This window comes from Ylistrum balloti, unplaced genomic scaffold (assembly GCF_031769215.1).
Source record: "Ylistrum balloti isolate Yb309-2 unplaced genomic scaffold, AGI_CSIRO_Ybal_v1 Utg370236, whole genome shotgun sequence".
NCBI lineage: Eukaryota > Metazoa > Mollusca > Bivalvia > Pectinida > Pectinidae > Ylistrum > Ylistrum balloti.
Genome location: NW_026782193.1, coordinates 496291 through 520919, shown reverse-complemented (window position 1 = coordinate 520919; position 24629 = coordinate 496291). Strand labels below are relative to the sequence as shown.

The following is a 24629-nucleotide window of genomic DNA, read 5'->3' as shown; positions in this document are numbered from 1 at the left end:
AAATGAGTTTATAAGGTACATGACCTGATAGTACCTACTTAACCCCTTTACTTTGCCTAAAAATAGCATGACTCTCTATTTTTCTGATCAACAAATATCGTTATTTGTACAGAATCAGCTGACCTGTACTGAAAGGTCATATTGACATCTTCCTCGGAGATACATACCCTAGGGTGCGTAAAGAACCCTTCAGGGAAGTAATCTCTCCCCCATCCGCCGCCATGATAGTTAGAAGTAATGAACAAAATTAGCACTGCACTTAGTGAACAAATTGCACATGTAAGCTATCTTTACACAGAAGACTCAATGGACACAAGGGCAGAGATTGACGAGCGGGCGATAGAAAGTGACGATATCGAAACTCAACACGATGACCTCGAGGAGGAGGGAGAATTGAAAAAAAACCTAACATATCGGCAGAGTCCTCGCATTACAACAATCCAGTAGACCATGGTTGGGCATGGATGGTACTCCTAGGAGAATATACCCCAGATATTCCTTACTTCCTGAACCAAATACCCGGTTCCATTGTCTCTCTCGATCAATCCGAAAATTACTACGACAGTCCCTTTTTAACGATGTTTTATTTCTTTTATTTTCACGGTGTTTTGGAATCCGCATGTTTATCTTATGGGGTTTAAAATCGTTTGGCGTACTTTGTGTGGAATTGGCCAAGGATTTCCAGGTATCAAACCAAGCACTGCCCGGTACCAATCTCAGGCCGGTCTCTTTCCTGAGGTTAGTTTGTTTCAATTTCTGATAAGATCTATTCTAAATAACATCGTTAGGTTTTTATACCAGATCGTTCATCCTGTATATTCCAAATGACATCCACGAGTTTTTTTTATACTAGACTGTTCCTTTTTTCCATATGGCACCCTATTCCATAGGACATCCATGGGTCTTTATACTCTATCGTTCGTGTATATTCCACGTGGTATCCTCGAGGTATACTCTGTCATCCCTGTATATTCCATGTGATAGTCGATTGCCGTTTATATTTCATTGTTCATTTCGTTACTTACATATGTTATGAAATATACTATGATCAGAAAATAATATATCTGTTTACATAACAAAAACAGCAGTCCGTTTTAATGACTCTTGATACAGCAGTCCTGTCTTAATGACTCATCGATACAGCGGTACATCTTAATGGCTCATCGATATCACAGTCCGTCTTAAAGTTCATCGATACAGCAGTCCGTCTTAATGATTCAGCGATACAGCAGTATGTCTTAAGGACTCATCGATACAGCAGTATGTCTTAATGACTCATCGATACAGCAGTATGTCTCAATGACTCATCGATACAGCAGTATGTCTTAATGATTCATCGATACAGCAGTATGTCTTAAGGACTCATCGATACAGCAGTATGTCTTAATGACTCATCGATAAAGCAGTATGTCTTAATGACTCATCGATACAGCGGTATGTCTTAATGACTCATCGATACAGCAGTATGTTTTAATGATTCATCGATACAGCAGTATGTCTCAATGGTTCATCGATACAGCGGTATGTCTTAATGACTCATCGATACAGCAGTCCGTCTTAATGATTCAGCGATACAGCAGTTTGTCTTAATGACTCATGGATACAGCAGTATGTCTTAACGAGTCATCGATACAGCGGTATGTCTTAATGACTCATCGATAAAGGAGTATGTCTTAATGACTCATCGATACAGCAGTATGTCTTAATGACTCATCGATACAGCAGTATGTCTTAATGACTCAGCGATACAGCAGTATGTCTTAATGACTCATGGATACAGCAGTATGTCTTAACGAGTCATCGATACAGCGGTATGTCTTAATGACTCATCGATAAAGGAGTATGTCTTAATGACTCATCGATACAGCAGTATGTCTTAATGACTCATCGATACAGCAGTATGTCTTAATGACTCAGCGATACAGCAGTATGTCTTAATGACTCATCGATACAGCAGTATGTCTTAATGACTCATCGATACAGCAGTATGTCTTAATGACTCATCGATAAAGCGGTATGTCTTAATGATTCATCGATACAGCAGTCCGTCTTAATGATTCAGCGATACAGCAGTATGTCTTAATGACTCATGGATACAGCAGTATGTCTTAACGAGTCATCGATAAAGCGGTATGTCTTAATGATTCATCGATACAGCAGTCCGTCTTAATGATTCAGCGATACAGCAGTATGTCTTAATGACTCATGGATACAGCAGTATGTCTTAACGAGTCATCGATACAGCGGTATGTCTTAATGACTCATCGATAAAGGAGTATGTCTTAATGACTCATCGATACAGCAGTATGTCTTAATGACTCATCGATACAGCAGTATGTCTTAATGACTCAGCGATACAGCAGTATGTCTTAATGACTCATCGATACAGCAGTATGTCTTAATGACTCATCGATACAGCAGTATGTCTTAATGACTCATCGATACAGCAGTATGTCTTAATGACTCATCGATACAGCAGTATGTCTCAATGACTCATCGATACAGCAGTATGTCTTAAGGACTCATCGATACAGCAGTATGTCTTAATGACTCATCGATAAAGCAGTATGTCTTAATGACTCATCGATACAGCGGTATGTCTTAATGACTCATCGATACAGCAGTATGTTTTAATGATTCATCGATACAGCAGTATGTCTCAATGGTTCATCGATACAGCAGTCCGTCTTAATGATTCAGCGATACAGCAGTATGTCTTAATGACTCATGGATACAGCAGTATGTCTTAACGAGTCATCGATACAGCGGTATGTCTTAATGACTCATCGATAAAGGAGTATGTCTTAATGACTCATCGATACAGCAGTATGTCTCAATGGTTCATCGATACAGCAGTCCGTCTTAATGATTCAGCGATACAGCAGTATGTCTTAATGACTCATCGATACAGCGGTATGTCTTAATGACTCATCAACCTTTTACCTGTGTGTTGTGGGGATGTGCAATGACATGTTCCGGTGGGTTTCATGACATGATCCGGGGGTTTAGGGGTTGGTTGTTGCCATGACATTTTCCGGGAATGTGAAGAGCGAAAGTGATTTAAACGGGGGGGTGCTATGACATGTTCCGCGGGTGTATCATGACATGTTCCGGGGGTGTGCCATGACATGCTTCGGGTACTAGCCATGAAATGTTCCGGGTGTGACATGACATGTTCCGGGGGTTGGGGGTTTGTTGTTGCCATGACATTTTCCGGGGGTGTGCAATGACATGTTCCGGAGGTGTGCCATGACATGTTCCAGGGGAGTGCCATGACATGTTCCCGGGAGTGTCATTACATGCTCCGGGTACTAGCTATGACATTTTCCGGGGGTGTGCCATGACATGTTCCGTGTGTGCGCCATGAAATGTTCCGGAGGTGTGTCGTGACATGTTCCGGGGGTGTGCCATGACATGCTCCGGGTACTAGCCATGAAATGTTCCGGGTGTGACATGACATGTTCCGGGGGTTGGGGGTTGGTTGTTGCCATGACATGTTCCGGGGTTATGCCATGACATGACATGTTCCGGGGGTGTGGCATTACATGTTCCAGGGGTGTGTCATGAAATATTCCGGGTGTGACATGACATGTTCCGGGGATGTGAAGAGCGAAAGTGATTTTAACTCTAAATATCAACGACTACCGCTCCAAGTCTGTGTACTTGTGGGCAAAAGGCGAAATAAAAAAGTCAGAAAAGATCAGCGTTAGTTGTGTACATCGATCACTAGTGTGTCAACTGTATTGCATAGAAAATAATATATCAAAACACAACCTGAATATTAACTTTAAACAATATTTATTTCGATGTAAGTTCAAGAATAAAACATATCAAGTATACATACAGTCTTCAGGCTTTACCTGTAGTCTTCCCCGTGTACATCACGCTAAACTCACGAGATTAAGGTAATAGCGTTTACATCCGAATCTGATTACTGTTTTATCTCCCTCGTTTTGCGAGATCCTTTAAAACTGATTGAGATATGCAAATCGGTAATTCTGACATGTTCGCGAAAAGTGATTGAGTTTTAAAATTTCTCTGTGTTGTTGGAAAATGTGAATACACTATCTATAAATTATTGTGAAAGAAATGATCACGGAAATCTTCGTATTTTTGTCGATGCTTTAAAAACGTCGATGCGGCCTTCTCTCTTGCGTGATCGATTTCATTTTTGAAACCACCCATGTCATGTACATTACCCGCAGTTTGTGACGTCACGCTGTCGTCTGCTTAGTTAATAAACACGGGTCGCAGATGAAGAACACGAAATATCGTTAAGTGTACCAGGCCCTACATACAGCTCAGTCATAAATTTAGAAACTATAGAAGCATGTAAATTTTCACTTTTGGGTCGCTCAAAATTTAAAAAGTTTCATTGCGCGGAGAGGACACGTCTGTGGCAGATTTTGAAAAGTGATATGAGATGTGACAAGTGAAATGTCAGTGAGAAGTGTCTCGTAGGGGGCGCTATCAGTGATAATAGAAACAGTGACGGACCCCATGTTGTAATTAGACAAGATATGACGATCGGCGAACGAATTATAGACCAAATGTTGGTGTCAACAGAGCAAGCAAAATTTGTTGTGATATGAGTATGCACTATTGGGTTCAGGGAAATATAGATGCTTAATAATACAGCGAGGTGCTCGACTTTCCGGTCATCTTATCGACCAACTTTATATATTTCCAGGCGACAACGCGCCATACACAGAGTTCGTGTAGTGGAACAATTTAAGCATACGATTTGTGATACGACTAGCTGTCAACTGACAGTAACACCATAAAATTTTGGCAGAGAAAAAAAATTGAAGGAAAAAATCTCCGACATTGCTGCTGCTGATCATTTCATGTAATTCTCATCGTATGACGTCATATATCAGTTGAGCATATCCATAAGTGACGTAAACTTGTTGCCACAGAATATTATGACATGTTTACGATCCAATTAATTTCTGACTGGCGTAACCAATGAATAACGGTCTAGGTGTTCTTACATTAGTGACACGCGAAAAACACAACATGGGAAGGTTCCCTGGATAACAAATGATTTTTATCAAATAACCGCGGACGAAGTATTGTTTAGTTAATGCAACATTATTAAAATGGAACGGCATTTAGTTCAAAATTGCTGACAAATGTGAAATTAAAATGGGTTTCGCGAATCAAAGCTGTGTTATTCAGGTAGACTTAGAGCTATTAATAATCACCATAATTTAGCTAGTTTGATGTCATATCTATCCGTTGTGAGAGATAAAGATATATATTCTATCCGTTGTGAGAGATAAAGATATATATTCTATCCGTTGTGAGAGATAAAGATATATATTCTATCCGTTGTGAGAGATAAAGATATTTATAACATGAGATAAATAAAATACATTATTACATTACAAACAATGGTACACTGACACAAAAGTACAAATAAGTACTTTCAAATATAAATTTTATGATGGAAAATTGCTTCATACAATTGTTTGTGAAATCACCTCTGGGTTCTGACAACCCCGAAAAACTGTACCATGTACAGGAAACGCGCCCATTGTTACATGTCATTGACGCTAACGACATCTTATTGTTCGCAGTGTTGACCTTGACCCTATCAGTAGAATCCAGACAAACTATGTTAAAGAATTCTAAAATGTTTTTGTTACGAAATTGCTTTCAAATTCAGAGTTTGGAGAAGACCTGACTACGTGACCTTTGACATAGCCTTTTGAATCGTAGCAGGTTTAAGCTGTGTTAGGATGCCCTGCTGGAAACTTGTGAAATAATCTTTATAAGCATATTGACACTTACATAAACCTAACCTCTAACCTCGCACAATCGTAAAACCCTGCATATATGAAAATAATCTTCCGGCGCGTCCTTGACCTTTAAACTTCATTTTTATGACCTATGAAATAAGGAGATTTGAGCTGTACATATATAAAATTCCAAACAGCTTTGTGGCGTAGACCAATATTTTATTTTTTGAGGTGGGTCTTTATGTGTTAAATGCTGAGAATAAAGGTGATGCTAAGCCAAACTTAATAAATGGCGCAAAATTTACAACAATATTACCAATCCCAGCAAAATAAAGATTTTCTCGCATACCTTATATTTCATTCTTATCCTTGTTATATCCGGTTCCTGTTGAAGCTGAGTGAATATTTTGCATCTATAATGACTATCAGTACATATAGTTTTATAAAGATAAATACTCATCACTCATTATACACCATTGTATATACATCAGTTCGTTTCAGCTTACAAAAATAGATCAAACGTCATCAGGTATGATCATAAAGCCCTCCTATATATATTTTATTACGTTATGATGTAAAACCTGGTCAAGTAAAACCCCTTAAATAAATATTTCTCTTTTAAACAATACGGAATGAAATAAAATATTAACTTCGAAACTCGTAAAATGACTACTGTTTACCAAAATATGACAATTATTAAACTGACAATTTTGTCGCGTCGTTTGGATAAAATATTCAGTAACAATAGAGATGACAAGAAAACAGAATGTTAGGTTATGAGCAAGTCTTGCAGCACCTTGTCCGGAAAGTTCCGCTGCCACACAGTCGCATGATCTTCACTATACTACAGTAGTCAGATTCGTCAGTACACACTGAAACGTAAAAAATGTGACGTCATTAATTACTAACGAGAAAACACTACAACATTTCATTCAGATGTAACAAAAGTACAGAGACAAGGTCGAGTAAACGGAAGTACAGACACACTGTGGCGGAAGTACTTACATACGGTGGCGTAAGTACTTTCACAGAGTGGCAGAAGAACTTACGCACAGTGGCGGAAGTACTTACATGCAGTGGCGGAAGTACTTATACAAAGTGGCGGAAGTTCTTACACACAGTGGCGGAAGTACTTACACACAATGATGTTACAGAAACAAATAGATACACAGTTACGAAAGTAGTGAGACGGAAACGGAAGTATATCAATACAAAGTAACGGAAGCACTGGTCACATCAATCAAACGTAAGTACACAGAAACGTAAGTAACAGAAGAACACTGACGAATGGTAACAGGTGTACAAAGTTTGACAGCAACGGAATCACATAGTGAGTAGTAATGAAAGTACAAAAATAGATACATAGTTACGAAAGTACATAGAAATACACTAAAGGACTAAAGGAAGTACAGAGACACGCAGTAACGGAGCTAATACAGAGATACTAAGTAACGAAAGTTGATAGAGAGTCAGTAACAAAAGAATGAAAATACGAGGTAACGGAAATGCAAAGAAACAGAGAAAAGAGATAACAGAGAAACGCAATAACGGAACTACAATGATACAGGTTAAAAGAACTTTAAAGGAAACAGCAACGGAAGTAAAAAAAAGTAACGGAAGTACTAAGCTACTAAGCTACAAAGCAACGAAAGTACAGATATAAGATACAAAAATACACAGTGACCAAACGGAAGTAGAAACCTGATACACAGTGACAAAGCTGAGGTACATTTACAGTGACACAACGGTAGTACAGTGAACAACCATGATTCCTTACCTTTAGAACACTTCTTAATACACGACTTTCTCGTCCTGGGTCGACGGATGCCTTCACAATGACGCATAGCTGGGAGACCAGAATTAGACCATATGCAGTTCAACATCCTGGCTCGGAATCCCTTTTCACCACACTCTCCCATACACTGAAATCAACGGGGAAAATAATGTTTATAATCCAAGAATATAAATAAGATAGAATTGTACCAAGTCTATAAATCAAAACTACAGCTATACGCAATCACAAAACTGATGACGTCATGAAACCTTTACCACAAAACACGTGACTATATAGATGTGCTTACGTCTGACCACGTGGAAGTGTTCCATCTTGCCGTACAGTTAACGTTGATACACTCCCTGATCGGATGCGGCCCAGCCATTGGTCCTTGACAGTAGGTTGAATTGATGGGAACCGTCTCGTCCTCTTCAGAAACACACATCACAGTCCTCTCCATCAAGGAGAACATGTTTCTCGTACATTTTGAATGTAGACACTGTAAGATTTGGCGTCAGACGAGTGAACCAACGTGTTTGGTTTTCACTTTCATACACGTTTTCTCGATAACGTTTAAATAAATACTAGCGGATATTTACAAAAACAAAACAAACAGAAGCTATCAAAACATTTGAATGTGACACGGTGTTATTTTTCATTAATATTATATAATATGATTGATTTCCTTACTACTAAAACAGCACGTGTGACAAGCAAGACTTTGAACATTGTTGAATGAAAGCATCGATAAGTTATATGTTTTATTTTTTTTTCATTTAATTCCATCATACATTTGAAAAAAAACTTGTGAGAAATAGTTGACGTACCATTGAATTGTCATTAACCTGAATCTTACCTCTGACCATTCACCGACCTTCCAAAAGGTACAAGGCATGAGGTTACAGCTCCTGATCAGCTCCGGTTTAGGATACCCAGCCTTAATGCAAGTTCGCATTGGAAACATTTCGTAATAGTCATTGGTTATAATTTCACATGTGACATTCCTATTTTGAAGGCCCCCACCACACGTGGCTGAGCACGCGCTCCAAGGCACTTCTACCAGATACAAAGTACGTAACGTTCTATCTAGTGGATCCTTCTGAAAAGTCGTCATGTTCCTGGCTCGTGTTTCCGCTAACATTTCTGACAAGTAGGATTCCCGAACAACTGTTTCTTGGAAAAGATCGTACACTGTGCTGAAAGATAGCGTCATATTAGCATGAACATTACCATATTTACAGGTATACACACCATAATCAACTTCCGGTCGGCTTTTCCTTATCTTTAATGCGTAACGTTGCGTCAATTTCACTCGTGACGTCATGTAAAGCCTTCGTCCGTCTTTGAACCATTGTATTGCCTTTTTATTTACACCCTTTGCCGTACATTTTATTATCACTGTAGTTCCTGGCAACACTGACGCTTTCATTCCCACACTTAGTCGTATCCTTTTTATCTTATTTAATTGGAAAAATACGGCATCAACTCTTTTGATTTTAGGCGTTGGGCATTTCGTCCGGTTACACTGTTGAAACCTGTCCGGCTGTAGAATGTTCCAACATTCGTCATAAGTTACATTTACTGTCCGTCCGTCCGATATTTCCTTCACGCAGAACACGTCACGTGACCGAAGGCCAACTCCACAAGATACAGAACACTGTAACGATATACATGAACAGATTATATATATTCTCTACTTCATGCAGATATTCAATAAATCAATAAAATAAAATCAATACATAGGATTCCATGCATTATCCAATCGCTTGAATAATCAAACTCACGCCTTCATCAAACAAGATAATCAGACTCACTCCTTCATCAAACAAGATAATCAGACTCACGCCTTCATCAAACAAGATAATCAAACTCACGCCTTCATCAAACAAGAGTTCCTCAGAACTGTATGTGTCGCCTGCATAAAGTGTCACGGTCATCCAGAAATTGAACTGGATGTGCAACGATCAACCATTAAGTTGCAATACCAATTGTCATTTCTATAACTTGAAGCATAACCAAAGGAATTCAAGAAAACAATATTCCCAGAGAATTTTCTAAGTTGAAAGGGGCATAACTCTGCCAAAAAGTGTCACAGACAGTCGGGAATCGAACTTAATCTGTACCCTTGCAACAAAAAGCCATATGCCAAATTTCATTTTGATAACTCAAAGCATTACGAAAAAAGTCCGGAAAGCTTTCGTACGGACGACGACGACGACGCGTGACGACGGACAAAGTGATTCCTAGGTGTCCGCCAACTCTGCGACGACACAACAAGATATTCAAACTCACGTCTTAATCAAACAAGATAATCAGACTCACGCCTTCATCAAACAAGATAATCAAACTCACGCCTTAATCAAACAAGATAATCAAACTCACGCCTTCATCAAACAAGATACTCAAACTCACGCCTTACTCAAACAAGATACTCAAACTCACGCCTTCATCAAACAAGATAATCAAACTCACGCCTTAATCAAACAAGATCATCAAACTCACGCCTTACTCAAACAAGATAATGAGACTCACGTCTTAATCAAACAAGATCATCAAACTCACGCCTTCATCAAACAAGATAATCAAACTCACGCCTTCATCAAACAAGTTAATCAGACACACGCCTTCATCAAACAAGTTAATCAGACACACGCCTTCATCAAACAAGATCATCAAACTCACACCTTACTCAAACAAGATCATCAGACTCACGCCTTCATCAAACAAGATCATCAGACTCACGCCTTCATCAAACAAGATAATCAAACTCACACCTTCATCAAACAAGTTAATCAGACACACGCCTTCATCAAACAAGATAATCAAACTCACACCTTACTCAAACAAGATAATCAAACTCACGCCTTCATCAAACAAGTTAATCAGACACACGCCTTCATCAAACAAGATAATCAAAATCACGCCTTCATCAAACAAGTTAATCAAACTCACGCCTTCATCAAACAAGTTAATCAGACACACGCCTTCATCAAACAAGATCATCAAACTCACACCTTACTCAAACAAGATCATCAGACTCACGCCTTCATCAAACAAGATCATCAGACTCACGCCTTCATCAAACAAGATAATCAAACTCACACCTTCATCAAACAAGTTAATCAGACACACGCCTTCATCAAACAAGATAATCAAACTCACGCCTTCATCAAACAAGATAATCAGACTCACGCCTTCATCAAACAAGATCATCAAACTCACACCTTACTCAAACAAGATAATCAAACTCACGCCTTCATCAAACAAGATAATCAGACTCACCCCTTCATCAAACAAGATAATCAGACTCACGCCTTCATCAAACAAGTTAATCAGACTCACGCCTTCATCAAACAAGATAATCAGACTCACGCCTTAATCAAACAAGATAATCAAACTCACACCTTACTCAAACAAGATAATCAAACTCACGCCTTCATCAAACAAGATAATCAAACTCACGCCTTAATCAAACAAGATTATCAAACTCACGCCTTACTCAAACAAGATAATCAGACTAACCCCTTCATCAAACAAGATAATCAGACTCACGCCTTCATCAAACAAGATAATCAAACTCACGCCTTAATCAAACAAGATAATCAAACTCACGCCTTCATCAAACAAGATAATCAGACTCACGCCTTCATCAAACAAGATCATCAAACTCACGCCTTCATCAAACAAGATCATCAAACTCACGCCTTCATCAAACAAGATAATCAGACTCACCCCTTCATCAAACAAGATAATCAGACTCACGCCTTCATCAAACAAGATAATCAGACTCACGCCTTCATCAAACAAGATCATCAAACTCACACCTTCATCAAACAAGTTAATCAGACACACGCCTTCATCAAACAAGATCATCAAATTCACACCTTACTCAAACAAGATCATCAGACTCACGCCTTCATCAAACAAGATCATCAAACTCACGCCTTAATCAAACAAGATAATCAGACTCACGCCTTCATCAAACAAGATAATAAAACTCACGCCTTCATCAAACAAGATAATCAGACTCACGCCTTCATCAAACAAGATCATCAGACTCACGCCTTCATCAAACAAGATCATTAAACTCACGCCTTAATCAAACAAGATAATCAGACTCACGTCTTAATCAAACAAGATAATCAGACTCACGCCTTCATCAAACAAGATAATCAGACTCACCCCTTCATCAAACAAGATAATCAGACTCACGCCTTCATCAAACAAGATAATCAGACTCACGCCTTCATCAAACAAGATCATCAAACTCACGCCTTAATCAAACAAGATAATCAAACTCACACCTTCATCAAACAAGATCATCAAACTCACGCCTTCATCAAACAAGATCATCAAACTCACGCCTTAATCAAACAAGATAATCAGACTCACGCCTTACTCAAACAAGATAATCAGACTCACGCCTTCATCAAACAAGATCATCAAACTCACGCCTTCATCAAACAAGATAATCAAACTCACACCTTACTCAAACAAGATCATCAAACTCACGCCTTCATCAAACAAGTTAATCAGACTCACTCCTTCATCAAACAAGATAATCAGACTCACGCCTTCATCAAACAAGATAATCAGACTCACGCCTTCATCAAACAAGATCATCAAACTCACGCCATCATCAAACAAGATAATCAAACTCACGCCTTACTCAAACAAGATAATCAGACTCACGCCTTCATCAAACAAGATACTCAAACTCACGCCTTCATCAAACAAGATACTCAAACTCACGCCTTCATCAAACAAGATAATCAAACTCACGCCTTAATCAAACAAGATCATCAAACTCACGCCTTACTCAAACAAGATAATGAGACTCACGTCTTAATCAAACAAGATCATCAAACTCACGCCTTCATCAAACAAGATAATCAAACTCACGCCTTCATCAAACAAGTTAATCAGACACACGCCTTCATCAAACAAGATAATCAAACTCACGCCTTCATCAAACAAGTTAATCAAACTCACGCCTTCATCAAACAAGTTAATCAGACACACGCCTTCATCAAACAAGATCATCAAACTCACACCTTACTCAAACAAGATCATCAGACTCACGCCTTCATCAAACAAGATCATCAGACTCACGCCTTCATCAAACAAGATAATCAAACTCACACCTTCATCAAACAAGTTAATCAGACACACGCCTTCATCAAACAAGATAATCAAACTCACACCTTACTCAAACAAGATAATCAAACTCACGCCTTCATCAAACAAGTTAATCAGACACACGCCTTCATCAAACAAGATAATCAAAATCACGCCTTCATCAAACAAGTTAATCAAACTCACGCCTTCATCAAACAAGTTAATCAGACACACGCCTTCATCAAACAAGATCATCAAACTCACACCTTACTCAAACAAGATCATCAGACTCACGCCTTCATCAAACAAGATCATCAGACTCACGCCTTCATCAAACAAGATAATCAAACTCACACCTTCATCAAACAAGTTAATCAGACACACGCCTTCATCAAACAAGATAATCAAACTCACGCCTTCATCAAACAAGATAATCAGACTCACGCCTTCATCAAACAAGATCATCAAACTCACACCTTACTCAAACAAGATAATCAAACTCACGCCTTCATCAAACAAGATAATCAGACTCACCCCTTCATCAAACAAGATAATCAGACTCACGCCTTCATCAAACAAGTTAATCAGACTCACGCCTTCATCAAACAAGATAATCAGACTCACGCCTTAATCAAACAAGATAATCAAACTCACACCTTACTCAAACAAGATAATCAAACTCACGCCTTCATCAAACAAGATAATCAAACTCACGCCTTAATCAAACAAGATTATCAAACTCACGCCTTACTCAAACAAGATAATCAGACTCACCCCTTCATCAAACAAGATAATCAGACTCACGCCTTCATCAAACAAGATAATCAAACTCACGCCTTAATCAAACAAGATAATCAAACTCACGCCTTCATCAAACAAGATAATCAGACTCACGCCTTCATCAAACAAGATCATCAAACTCACGCCTTCATCAAACAAGATCATCAAACTCACGCCTTCATCAAACAAGATAATCAGACTCACCCCTTCATCAAACAAGATAATCAGACTCACGCCTTCATCAAACAAGATAATCAGACTCACGCCTTCATCAAACAAGATCATCAAACTCACACCTTCATCAAACAAGTTAATCAGACACACGCCTTCATCAAACAAGATCATCAAACTCACACCTTACTCAAACAAGATCATCAGACTCACGCCTTCATCAAACAAGATCATCAAACTCACGCCTTAATCAAACAAGATAATCAGACTCACGCCTTCATCAAACAAGATAATAAAACTCACGCCTTCATCAAACAAGATAATCAGACTCACGCCTTCATCAAACAAGATCATCAGACTCACGCCTTCATCAAACAAGATCATTAAACTCACGCCTTAATCAAACAAGATAATCAGACTCACGTCTTAATCAAACAAGATAATCAGACTCACGCCTTCATCAAACAAGATAATCAGACTCACCCCTTCATCAAACAAGATAATCAGACTCACGCCTTCATCAAACAAGATAATCAGACTCACGCCTTCATCAAACAAGATCATCAAACTCACGCCTTAATCAAACAAGATAATCAAACTCACACCTTCATCAAACAAGATCATCAAACTCACGCCTTCATCAAACAAGATCATCAAACTCACGCCTTAATCAAACAAGATAATCAGACTCACGCCTTACTCAAACAAGATAATCAGACTCACGCCTTCATCAAACAAGATCATCAAACTCACGCCTTCATCAAACAAGATAATCAAACTCACACCTTACTCAAACAAGATCATCAAACTCACGCCTTCATCAAACAAGTTAATCAGACTCACTCCTTCATCAAACAAGATAATCAGACTCACGCCTTCATCAAACAAGATAATCAGACTCACGCCTTCATCAAACAAGATCATCAAACTCACGCCATCATCAAACAAGATAATCAAACTCACGCCTTACTCAAACAAGATAATCAGACTCACGCCTTCATCAAACAAGATACTCAAACTCACGCCTTCATCAAACAAGATAATCAGACTCACGCCTTCATCAAACAAGATCATCAGACTCACGCCTTACTCAAACAAGATACTCAAACTCACGTCTTACTCAAACAAGATAATCAGACTCACGCCTTCATCAAACAAGATACTCAAACTCACGCCTTACTCAAACAAGATACTCAAACTCACGCCTTCATCAAACAAGATACTCAAACTCACGCCTTCATCAAACAAGATAATCAGACTCACGCCTTCATCAAACAAGATAATCAGACTCACGCCTTCATCAAACAAGATAATCAGACTCACGCCTTCATCAAACAAGATAATCAGACTCACGCCTTCATCAAACAAGATACTCAAACTCACGCCTTACTCAAACAAGATACTCAAACTCACGCCTTCATCAAACAAGATACTCAAACTCACGCCTTCATCAAACAAGATAATCAAACTCACGCCTTACTCAAACAAGATAATCAGACTCACGCCTTCATCAAACAAGTTAATCAGACTCACGCCTTCATCAAACAAGATAATCAGACTCACGCCTTAATCAAACAAGATAATCAAACTCACACCTTACTCAAACAAGATAATCAAACTCACGCCTTCATCAAACAAGATCATCAGACTCACGCCTTCATCAAACAAGATAATCAGACTCACGCCTTAATCAAACAAGATAATCAAACTCACACCTTACTCAAACAAGATAATCAAACTCACGCCTTCATCAAACAAGATAATCAAACTCACGCCTTAATCAAACAAGATTATCAAACTCACGCCTTCATCAAACAAGATAATCAGACTCACGCCTTCATCAAACAAGATAATCAGACTCACGCCTTCATCAAACAAGATAATCAAACTCACGCCTTAATCAAACAAGATAATCAAACTCACGCCTTCATCAAACAAGATAATCAGACTCACGCCTTCATCAAACAAGATCATCAAACTCACGCCTTCATCAAACAAGATCATCAAACTCACGCCTTCATCAAACAAGATCATCAAACTCACACCTTACTCAAACAAGATAATCAGACTCACGCCTTCATCAAACAAGATAATCAGACTCACGCCTTAATCAAACAAGATAATCAGACTCACGTCTTAATCAAACAAGATAATCAGACTCACGCCTTCATCAAACAAGATAATCAAACTCACGCCTTCATCAAACAAGATAATCAGACTCACGCCTTCATCAAACAAGATCATCAAACTCACACCTTACTCAAACAAGATAATCAAACTCACACCTTACTCAAACAAGATAATCAAACTCACGCCTTCATCAAACAAGATAATCAAACTCACGCCTTCATCAAACAAGATAATCAAACTCACGCCTTCATCAAACAAGATAATCAAACTCACACCTTACTCAAACAAGATAATCAAACTCACGCCTTCATCAAACAAGATAATCAGACTCACGCCTTCATCAAACAAGATCATCAAACTCACACCTTACTCAAACAAGATAATCAAACTCACACCTTACTCAAACAAGATAATCAAACTCACGCCTTAATCAAACAAGATAATCAGACTCACGCCTTAATCAAACAAGATAATCAAACTCACGCCTTAATCAAACAAGATAATCAAACTCACGCCTTCATCAAACAAGATAATCAGACTCACCCCTTCATCAAACAAGATAATCAGACTCACGCCTTCATCAAACAAGTTAATCAGACTCACGCCTTCATCAAACAAGATAATCAAACTCACGCCTTAATCAAACAAGATTATCAAACTCACGCCTTCATCAAACAAGATAATCAGACTCACCCCTTCATCAAACAAGATAATCAGACTCACGCCTTCATCAAACAAGATCATCAAACTCACGCCTTAATCAAACAAGATAATCAAACTCACGCCTTCATCAAACAAGATAATCAGACTCACGCCTTCATCAAACAAGATCATCAGACTCACGCCTTACTCAAACAAGATCATCAAACTCACACCTTCATCAAACAAGTTAATCAGACACACGCCTTCATCAAACAAGATCATCAAACTCACACCTTACTCAAACAAGATCATCAGACTCACGCCTTCATCAAACAAGATAATCAGACTCACGTCTTAATCAAACAAGATAATCAGACTCACCCCTTCATCAAACAAGATAATCAGACTAACGCCTTCATCAAACAAGATAATCAGACTCACGCCTTCATCAAACAAGATCATCAAACTCACGCCTTAATCAAACAAGATAATCAAACTCACACCTTCATCAAACAAGATCATCAAACTCACGCCTTCATCAAACAAGATCATCAAACTCACGCCTTAATCAAACAAGATAATCAGACTCACGCCTTACTCAAACAAGATAATCAGACTCACGCCTTCATCAAACAAGATCATCAAACTCACGTCTTAATCAAACAATATAATCAAACTCACGCCTTCATCAAACAAGATCATCAAACTAACGCCTTCATCAAACAAGATAATCAAACTCACGTCTTAATCAAACAAGATAATCAAACTCACACCTTACTCAAACAAGATCATCAGACTCACGCCTTCATCAAACAAGATCATCAGACTCACGCCTTCATCAAACAAGATAATCAGACTCACACTTTACTCAAACAAGATAATCAAACTCACGCCTTCATCAAACAAGATAATCAAACTCACACCTTACTCAAACAAGATAATCAAACTCACGCCTTCATCAAACAAGATAATCAAACTCACACCTTACTCAAACAAGATCATCAAACTCACGCCTTCATCAAACAAGTTAATCAGACTCACTCCTTCATCAAACAAGATAATCAGACTCACGCCTTCATCAAACAAGATAATCAGACTCACGCCTTCATCAAACAAGATCATCAAACTCACGCCATCATCAAACAAGATAATCAAACTCACGCCTTACTCAAACAAGATAATCAGACTCACGCCTTCATCAAACAAGATACTCAATTTCACGCCTTCATCAAACAAGATAATCAGACTCACGCCTTCATCAAACAAGATCATCAGACTCACGCCTTACTCAAACAAGATACTCAAACTCACGTCTTACTCAAACAAGATAATCAGACTCACGCCTTCATCAAACAAGATACTCAAACTCACGCCTTACTCAAACAAGATACTCAAACTCACGCCTTCATCAAACAAGATACTCAAACTCACGCCTTCATCAAACAAGATAATCAGACTCACGCCTTCATCAAACAAGATAATCAAACTCACACCTTACTCAAACAAGATCATCAAACTCACGCCTTCATCAAACAAGTTAATCAGACTCACTCCTTCATCAAACAAGATAATCAGACTCACGCCTTCATCAAACAAGATAATCAGACTCACGCCTTCATCAAACAAGATCATCAAACTCACGCCATCATCAAACAAGATAATCAAACTCACGCCTTCATCAAACAAGATAATCAGACTCACGCCTTCATCAAACAAGATACTCAAACTCACGCCTTCATCAAACAAGATAATCAGACTCACGCCTTCATCAAACAAGATCATCAGACTCACGCCTTACTCAAACAAGATACTCAAACTCACGTCTTACTCAAACAAGATAATCAGACTCACGCCTTCATCAAACAAGATACTCAAACTCACGCCTTACTCAAACAAGATACTCAAACTCACGCCTTCATCAAACAAGATACTCAAACTCACGCCTTCATCAAACAAGATAATCAGACTCACGCCTTCATCAAACAAGATAATCAGACTCACGCCTTCATCAAACAAGATAATCAGACTCACGCCTTCATCAAACAAGATAATCAGACTCACGCCTTCATCAAACAAGATACTCAAACTCACGCCTTACTCAAACAAGATACTCAAACTCACGCCTTCATCAAACAAGATACTCAAACTCACGCCTTCATCAAACAAGATAATCAGACTCACGCCTTCATCAAACAAGATAATCAGACTCACGCCTTCATCAAACAAGATAATCAGACTCACGCCTTCATCAAACAAGATCAATGCAATGACATGTTTTGCTATGTTGTACTCGATCACACGGAATGAAGTAAAGCCCAGTGATGCATTGACTTTGTTCAGAGTGAAAATCTAAAATCAGTTATTGATGATCGTGTGATTTTTTTTCTGTCTTGAAAACAAGGAACAGTTGATCTGTACATCATTTTACCTCTGACCAGTTGTTGACGACCCATTTTGCCGGACAGTCGATGCGATTACAATGCTGACGCCGTGGGGGAGTGGGCTGGTCACACATAAAATCCGGAAGGTGGAGGATGTTGTTTCTTCCGGAAGCGAACTCCTGGACACACGTGACGTTACGTATCATGAAACCCCCTCCGCATGTCGCTGAACAGCTCTGGAAATACCCGACCTTCCACCTATATAACAAGTGGTTTCTTTGAAAACTTCCATCAGTTTAAATGGAATCATGCTTCTTATAAATAACAAAAAATAATGCAAGTAAAAACAATATGAATGATAATTTTGATATGTCGAAGAATATAAAACAGGCAAACAAAGAACATTCCTGGAGCGTTGGTTCTATAGAAGAAGGTTTTTACCTTTGTGGACATGGAAAGTCATTGCAGACCTTCCTTTCTATCGGGATCGCTTCCGCTTCTGCGCAGAGCCTTTCCGGAGCTATCTCGTCCGTAAACTTATTGACACACCGGAGTATAGATTCCTTCACACCTGTTTAATAAAATGGGACACATGATAAGTATTTTCAATAGTAAAGCACACAGAAATTAACTATTATGACGGGCAACCCAGAGAAAAGAGACAGAGGAATCTTGTCGCCAAAATGGCATAATATTACTTCATTATATTTTTCCTACTTTTCTCATCCTTCGAATTGAAATTGAAATCGAAATAAAACTAGAGACCGAAGTCCACCTACACATGAGATTTAAGAAAGATCCATCAAATAGTTCTAAGGAAAGAGTGACCAAAATGTCGAACTATCAAATCTCGTGTCCACTTAGTTTGGATCAATCCAAGATTAAAGATACTAAACTAGGGACCAAGAGGAGTCCATATCCATCCAGTACTTCTTAACAAACAGCGATAACAAACTTCACCCTTCAAAATCCAATATGACCGCCTGTGAGCAATACTGACTATTGACAATAAGGGACAGAGGAACCTACATATGAAATCCGATGTTGATCTATCCTGAACTTTTTAAGAAAGGGCAATGACAAAATGTAACTGTCAAAATACAGGGACTGTCCTACGGCCATTTATTCCTCGGAGCAGTCCAAGAATTAAGCCTACACAACTAGGGTCCAAGGAGTGTATAAAATCTTGATAACAGATTCATCCAGTAGTTATTAAGATATTGCATAACAAAAATTGTGCGAGGACGGACGGTAGGACCGACGAAGGACAATAGGAAAAGGCAACTTGCATTGGTGATCTAAAAATAAAGGCATTTACTACCATATAACAAAAATAAAAGGCATTGAATGATGTAGAAGATAACTCCAGATATCAAACATAAACTACTTGCCTCCCAAACAGCTCCTGCTGCATTGGGTCTCGCCGATTGCTCGATATTCGAAGTGAGACAGACATGGGTTTCCCTCACACGGCTCGTTCTCTGGGGGCTTCGCGTCTGTTAAGGTTGTACAAAAGACACACAAGCGAAAAACACCTTTTAATACAAATTCAGAATTATATCGGTGCCAAATAACGAGTTTGATTACATCATACAGCGGTTTCGTCCTTTTAGGAATCGTTACTAATGTTACATCATACAGCGGTTTTGTCCTTTTAGGAATCGTTACTAATGCTACATCATACAGCTGTTTCGTCCTTTTAGGAATCGTTACTAATGTTACATCATACAGCGGTTTCGTCCTTCTAGGAACCGTCAGTGATGCTACATCATACAGCGGTTTCGTCCTTTTAGGAATCGTTACTAATGTTACATCATACAGCTGTTTCGTCCTTTAAGGAATCGTTACTAATGTTACATCATACAGCTGTTTCGACCTTCTAGGACTTGCTACTAATACTAAGGCATGAATTTTGAAATACTGGAGGCGACCGAGGACAATCTAAAATAACAGACATAGATAGTTACTTGGATCCCGTTCGTGTTAGCAGTATTCATTCAAATAGCCTAATGCGAAGAAATAAGATATAAAAGCATCTTTTCTAAAAATAACATGAAGATGACAACAATCTCAGTTTTGATTTGGTGTGACAAATGTAACCTTGTACTGACCTTGACAATCCGAGTCGGGAAGATCCGTCAATGTATTCAAGAATGAGAGGTAAACCTTACACCTGACAAATCGAAATCTGGATCCTTTCCCACAGGAAGCGCTGCAGGGTCCCCAATGACTGACTACAAACCTGACAAAAAACAAAGTGAAAAAAAGTTAATGGTTCATTGGGTTAAATTTCTTATCGACAGAGAAGACGGATCAGCCATCAGTAAAGTGGGGTTACCTTGGGGTTCGTAACTGTTGTGTGTCTAAGTTGTCTTCATAGATGACGTCAGCTGTGTAGAATGAGTCCCGCTGCTCCCCACCGTAGGCCTCCTGTACGTCGTCTTAACAATATAAGCAAAATCTATTAATATATTAATACATTTTATGGCATTTTGGAGTACTTGTAGAACTGAAGTTATTTTCGTTAGGGTGGGATATGGTGGTGGAGGTGGCTCTGGGTGTTAATTAAGGTTTTCATTCCGAAGGTATTTACAACGTCACAAAACGTAAAAATTAAAAAAAAAAAAACAAAAACAAAAAACACAAAAAATCAGGTTTTTCACAAACACTTTAGAAAATGTATTCGGATATTTATCCTCTTACCATTTTTCGGAGAACAAGGTATATTAGTTGAGCAATTTTTCCTAGTGACCGGTTTTCTGTCGGCATGGCAAAACTGAATCCCTATATGTCGACAAACGACATCTCGATCCTGGAAGCCTGACCCACACGAGACACTACACTGTTAACAGGAGGCAAAATAGGATATCAGTATCACAAGTCGGGGACGGGGGCCACCCCTTTTGTCTCAAAATTCGTCTTTTGTAGCATTTTCAAACGGTTGTTTTTTTAAGTAGTTTTTCTTTTAATTTATGTTTGTTTTGGAAATAGTGCTAAATTTTCATATTAACTCAAAATAACTATTTCAGAATCAACGTCATTATTGAAATCGATGTCTGAAAGGGATTTTTAGGAAACTTTTGATCGAGTCGAATAACAGCTAAAACTCCAAAAGGAATGGTGCATTAATGTTGAGGAATAAATCTGATTTCGGAGCCTGGCTATTAAGCCCTGACCGTTATATCAACTTACCACTCTCCCGGGTACCATGTTAACTTACCGGCATCCTCTCTCCCGGGTACCACGTTAACTTACCGGCATCCACTTTCCAGGGTACCATGTTAACTTACCGGCATCCACTCTCCAGGGTATCATGTTAACTTACCGGCGTCCACTCTCCCGGGTACCATGTTAACTTACCGGCGTCCACTCTCCCGGGTACCATGTTAACTTACCGGCGTCCACTCTCCCGGGTACCATGTTAACTTACCGGCGTCCACTCTCCCGGATACCATGTTAACTTACCGGCGTCCACTCTCCCGGGTACCATGTTAACTTACCGGCGTCCACTCTCCCGGGTACCATGTTAACTTACCGCCGTCCACTCTCCCGGGTTCCATGTTAACTTACCGGCGTCCACTCTCCCGGGTATCATGTTAACTTACCGGCGTCCACTCTCCAGGGTACCATGTTAACTTACCGGCGTCCACTCTCCCGGGTACCATGTTCACTTACCGGCGTCCACTCTCCAGGGTACCATGTTAACTTACCGGCGTCCACTCTCCCGGGTACCATGTTAACTTACCGGCGTCCACTCCCCCGCGTACCATTTTGGACACAGTATATTTCCACAAGATTTCCTTGTTGATGGTTTAGGGCTGGAACACTCTGTATCCGCCATCACTCTTTGTGTACCGTCCTGGAATGTTTCCACACAAATTACGGTTCGCCAAGCAAATCCACCCCCACATGTCTGTGTGCAGTCGTACCAGGGACCAACACGCCACCTGTAAAATCCAAACATATCGATGTCATTAACACAGATGACCAGGGTTCAAATCCCATATTTGACCCCGACAATCTTTTCCGCGTGTTGTTTACCACGTCAGTTATTTTGGTTAATGTACGGTTCAGTGCTTTATTTCCATGTGCTTCCGCTGATCTTGACCCCTCCTCCCTCCCCTCAGAGATAAAGCTGAATTGTTGAGACAGATGCAGAAAACATCTATCAGCTTTCTGTTTCCATTCTAGCGGGAAAAATACTGAGAAAAAACCTTCTGCTTTAGACTTCTACATTGCAACGCTAATGTACACTAACTTGAGTGAACTTGTATTTAACGGTCTTTGAGATATGACCTTGACTGATCACGGACTGGACCGTACTAGCTGCATCAGGGATAATTTTGTGATTATTTCTCTCTCTGTTTTTTATTTTGCTGTGAGAGCAGCCATTTCTAACCTTGGTAGGCACTTGTTGCTGACGCACTTCCGCCGGACACGCTCAATGACGTCACTTCCATGACAATTTTGGCTGGTGACCAGACGTCTGGTTCGGGTGTCCTGACAGGCTGTCCGGCGTTCCTGAAAACCTGTCATCATCATCAGTAACATAAATGTTTAACTTATAATACTATGTTAACAAATAACAAAATCTTCAGCCCCCATCCTCACACACACACTATACATACAACTTCCCTACAACTTCCTCCCCGCCACCATCCATACACTCCCCACAACATCCCACACCATCCCCGCCCAAGCACTTCCCGCACCCTCGCACATGCCATTCCTCACTCCCCGTACCCCCGCTCATGCCATCCCACACTTCCCGCACCCCGCATATGCTATCCCACACTCCCCGCACCCCCGCTCATGTCATCCCACACTCCCAGCGCCCCCGCTTATGCCATCGAACACTCCCCGCACCCCCGCTCATGCCATCCCACACTCCCCGCACCCCCGCTCATGTCATCCCACACTCCAAGCGCCCCCGCTTATGCCATCCCACACTCCCCGCACCCCCGCTCAGGCCATCCCACACTCCCCTTACCCCAGTCCTGCATAAAACACTTCCCAAAACCACTTTCCTGACACCCACACAAACTCTCCTCAAAGCTCCGTTCCCGCCTCTCATACGTTTTCAACAACTCCGTCTCTGCAATACACACGCACTTCCTTCCCACTCCACATCACCGAAACATACACCTTCCCGCCTCACAAGCACCATCACCATCGTCACGAACCACATATTCATTCCCAGCCACATACACACTTACTACAACCCCCGCCCCGCCACGCATATATTTTTTACCCCACAGCCCGAAAGGGTGTGGGGTATTGCGATCACGCACGGCGTCCGTCCGTCTGTCCGTCCGTCTGTCTGTCTGATCGTCCGTCCGTCCACAATTGCATACCGCTTATTATCTCAAGAAACTTCATCACCGGTCATCATCTTTTTCACTGAGGATGTTGGGCCTATGGACCTACACAACCCATTCTTGAGATAACTCTCCACTCACCCCAACCACACATTTCTAACTTTATAATAAGGCTGTGGGGTATTGTCCGCGTTTGCGGAGCTATTTCTTTCACAAACACTCCCTGCAATCTACTCTCGCAACATGCGCATCCTCCTCACAACCCGCTCCCCGCCACCCTCACACACTCCTCATAAACCGCTCCCCGCCACATACACACAATCCTCATAACCCACTCCCCGCCACATACACACACTCCTCACAACCTGCTCCCCGCCACATACACACACTCCCCACAACCTGCTCCCCGCCACATACACACACTCCTCACAACCCGCTCCCCGCCACATACACACACTCCCCATAACCCGCTCCTCGTCACATACACACACTCCTCATAACCCGCTCCTCGTCACATACACACACTCCCCATAACCCGCTCCTCGTCACATACACACACTCCTCATAACCC

General features: G+C 40.1%; 1 protein-coding gene across 1 annotated transcript in view; it reads right to left on the bottom strand.

Annotated features, from left to right (window-relative positions):
* Positions 1-3983: 3983 nt before the first annotated feature.
* LOC132552090 (ADAMTS-like protein 1) overlaps positions 3984-24629 on the bottom strand; it is a 43880-nt gene continuing 23234 nt past the window's right edge. The window contains exons 5-16 of the mRNA XM_060216231.1: positions 23140-23269; positions 22486-22687; positions 21444-21582; positions 21079-21181; positions 20852-20982; positions 20132-20236; positions 19182-19311; positions 18788-18998; positions 8375-9175; positions 7826-8017; positions 7522-7666; positions 3984-6616 (exon numbers count right to left, since the gene is read on the bottom strand). Of these exons, the coding sequence (XP_060072214.1) occupies positions 6519-6616; positions 7522-7666; positions 7826-8017; positions 8375-9175; positions 18788-18998; positions 19182-19311; positions 20132-20236; positions 20852-20982; positions 21079-21181; positions 21444-21582; positions 22486-22687; positions 23140-23269 (2387 nt within the window). The 3' untranslated portion in view covers positions 3984-6518. The remainder of the gene's footprint in view (positions 6617-7521; positions 7667-7825; positions 8018-8374; positions 9176-18787; positions 18999-19181; positions 19312-20131; positions 20237-20851; positions 20983-21078; positions 21182-21443; positions 21583-22485; positions 22688-23139; positions 23270-24629) is intronic.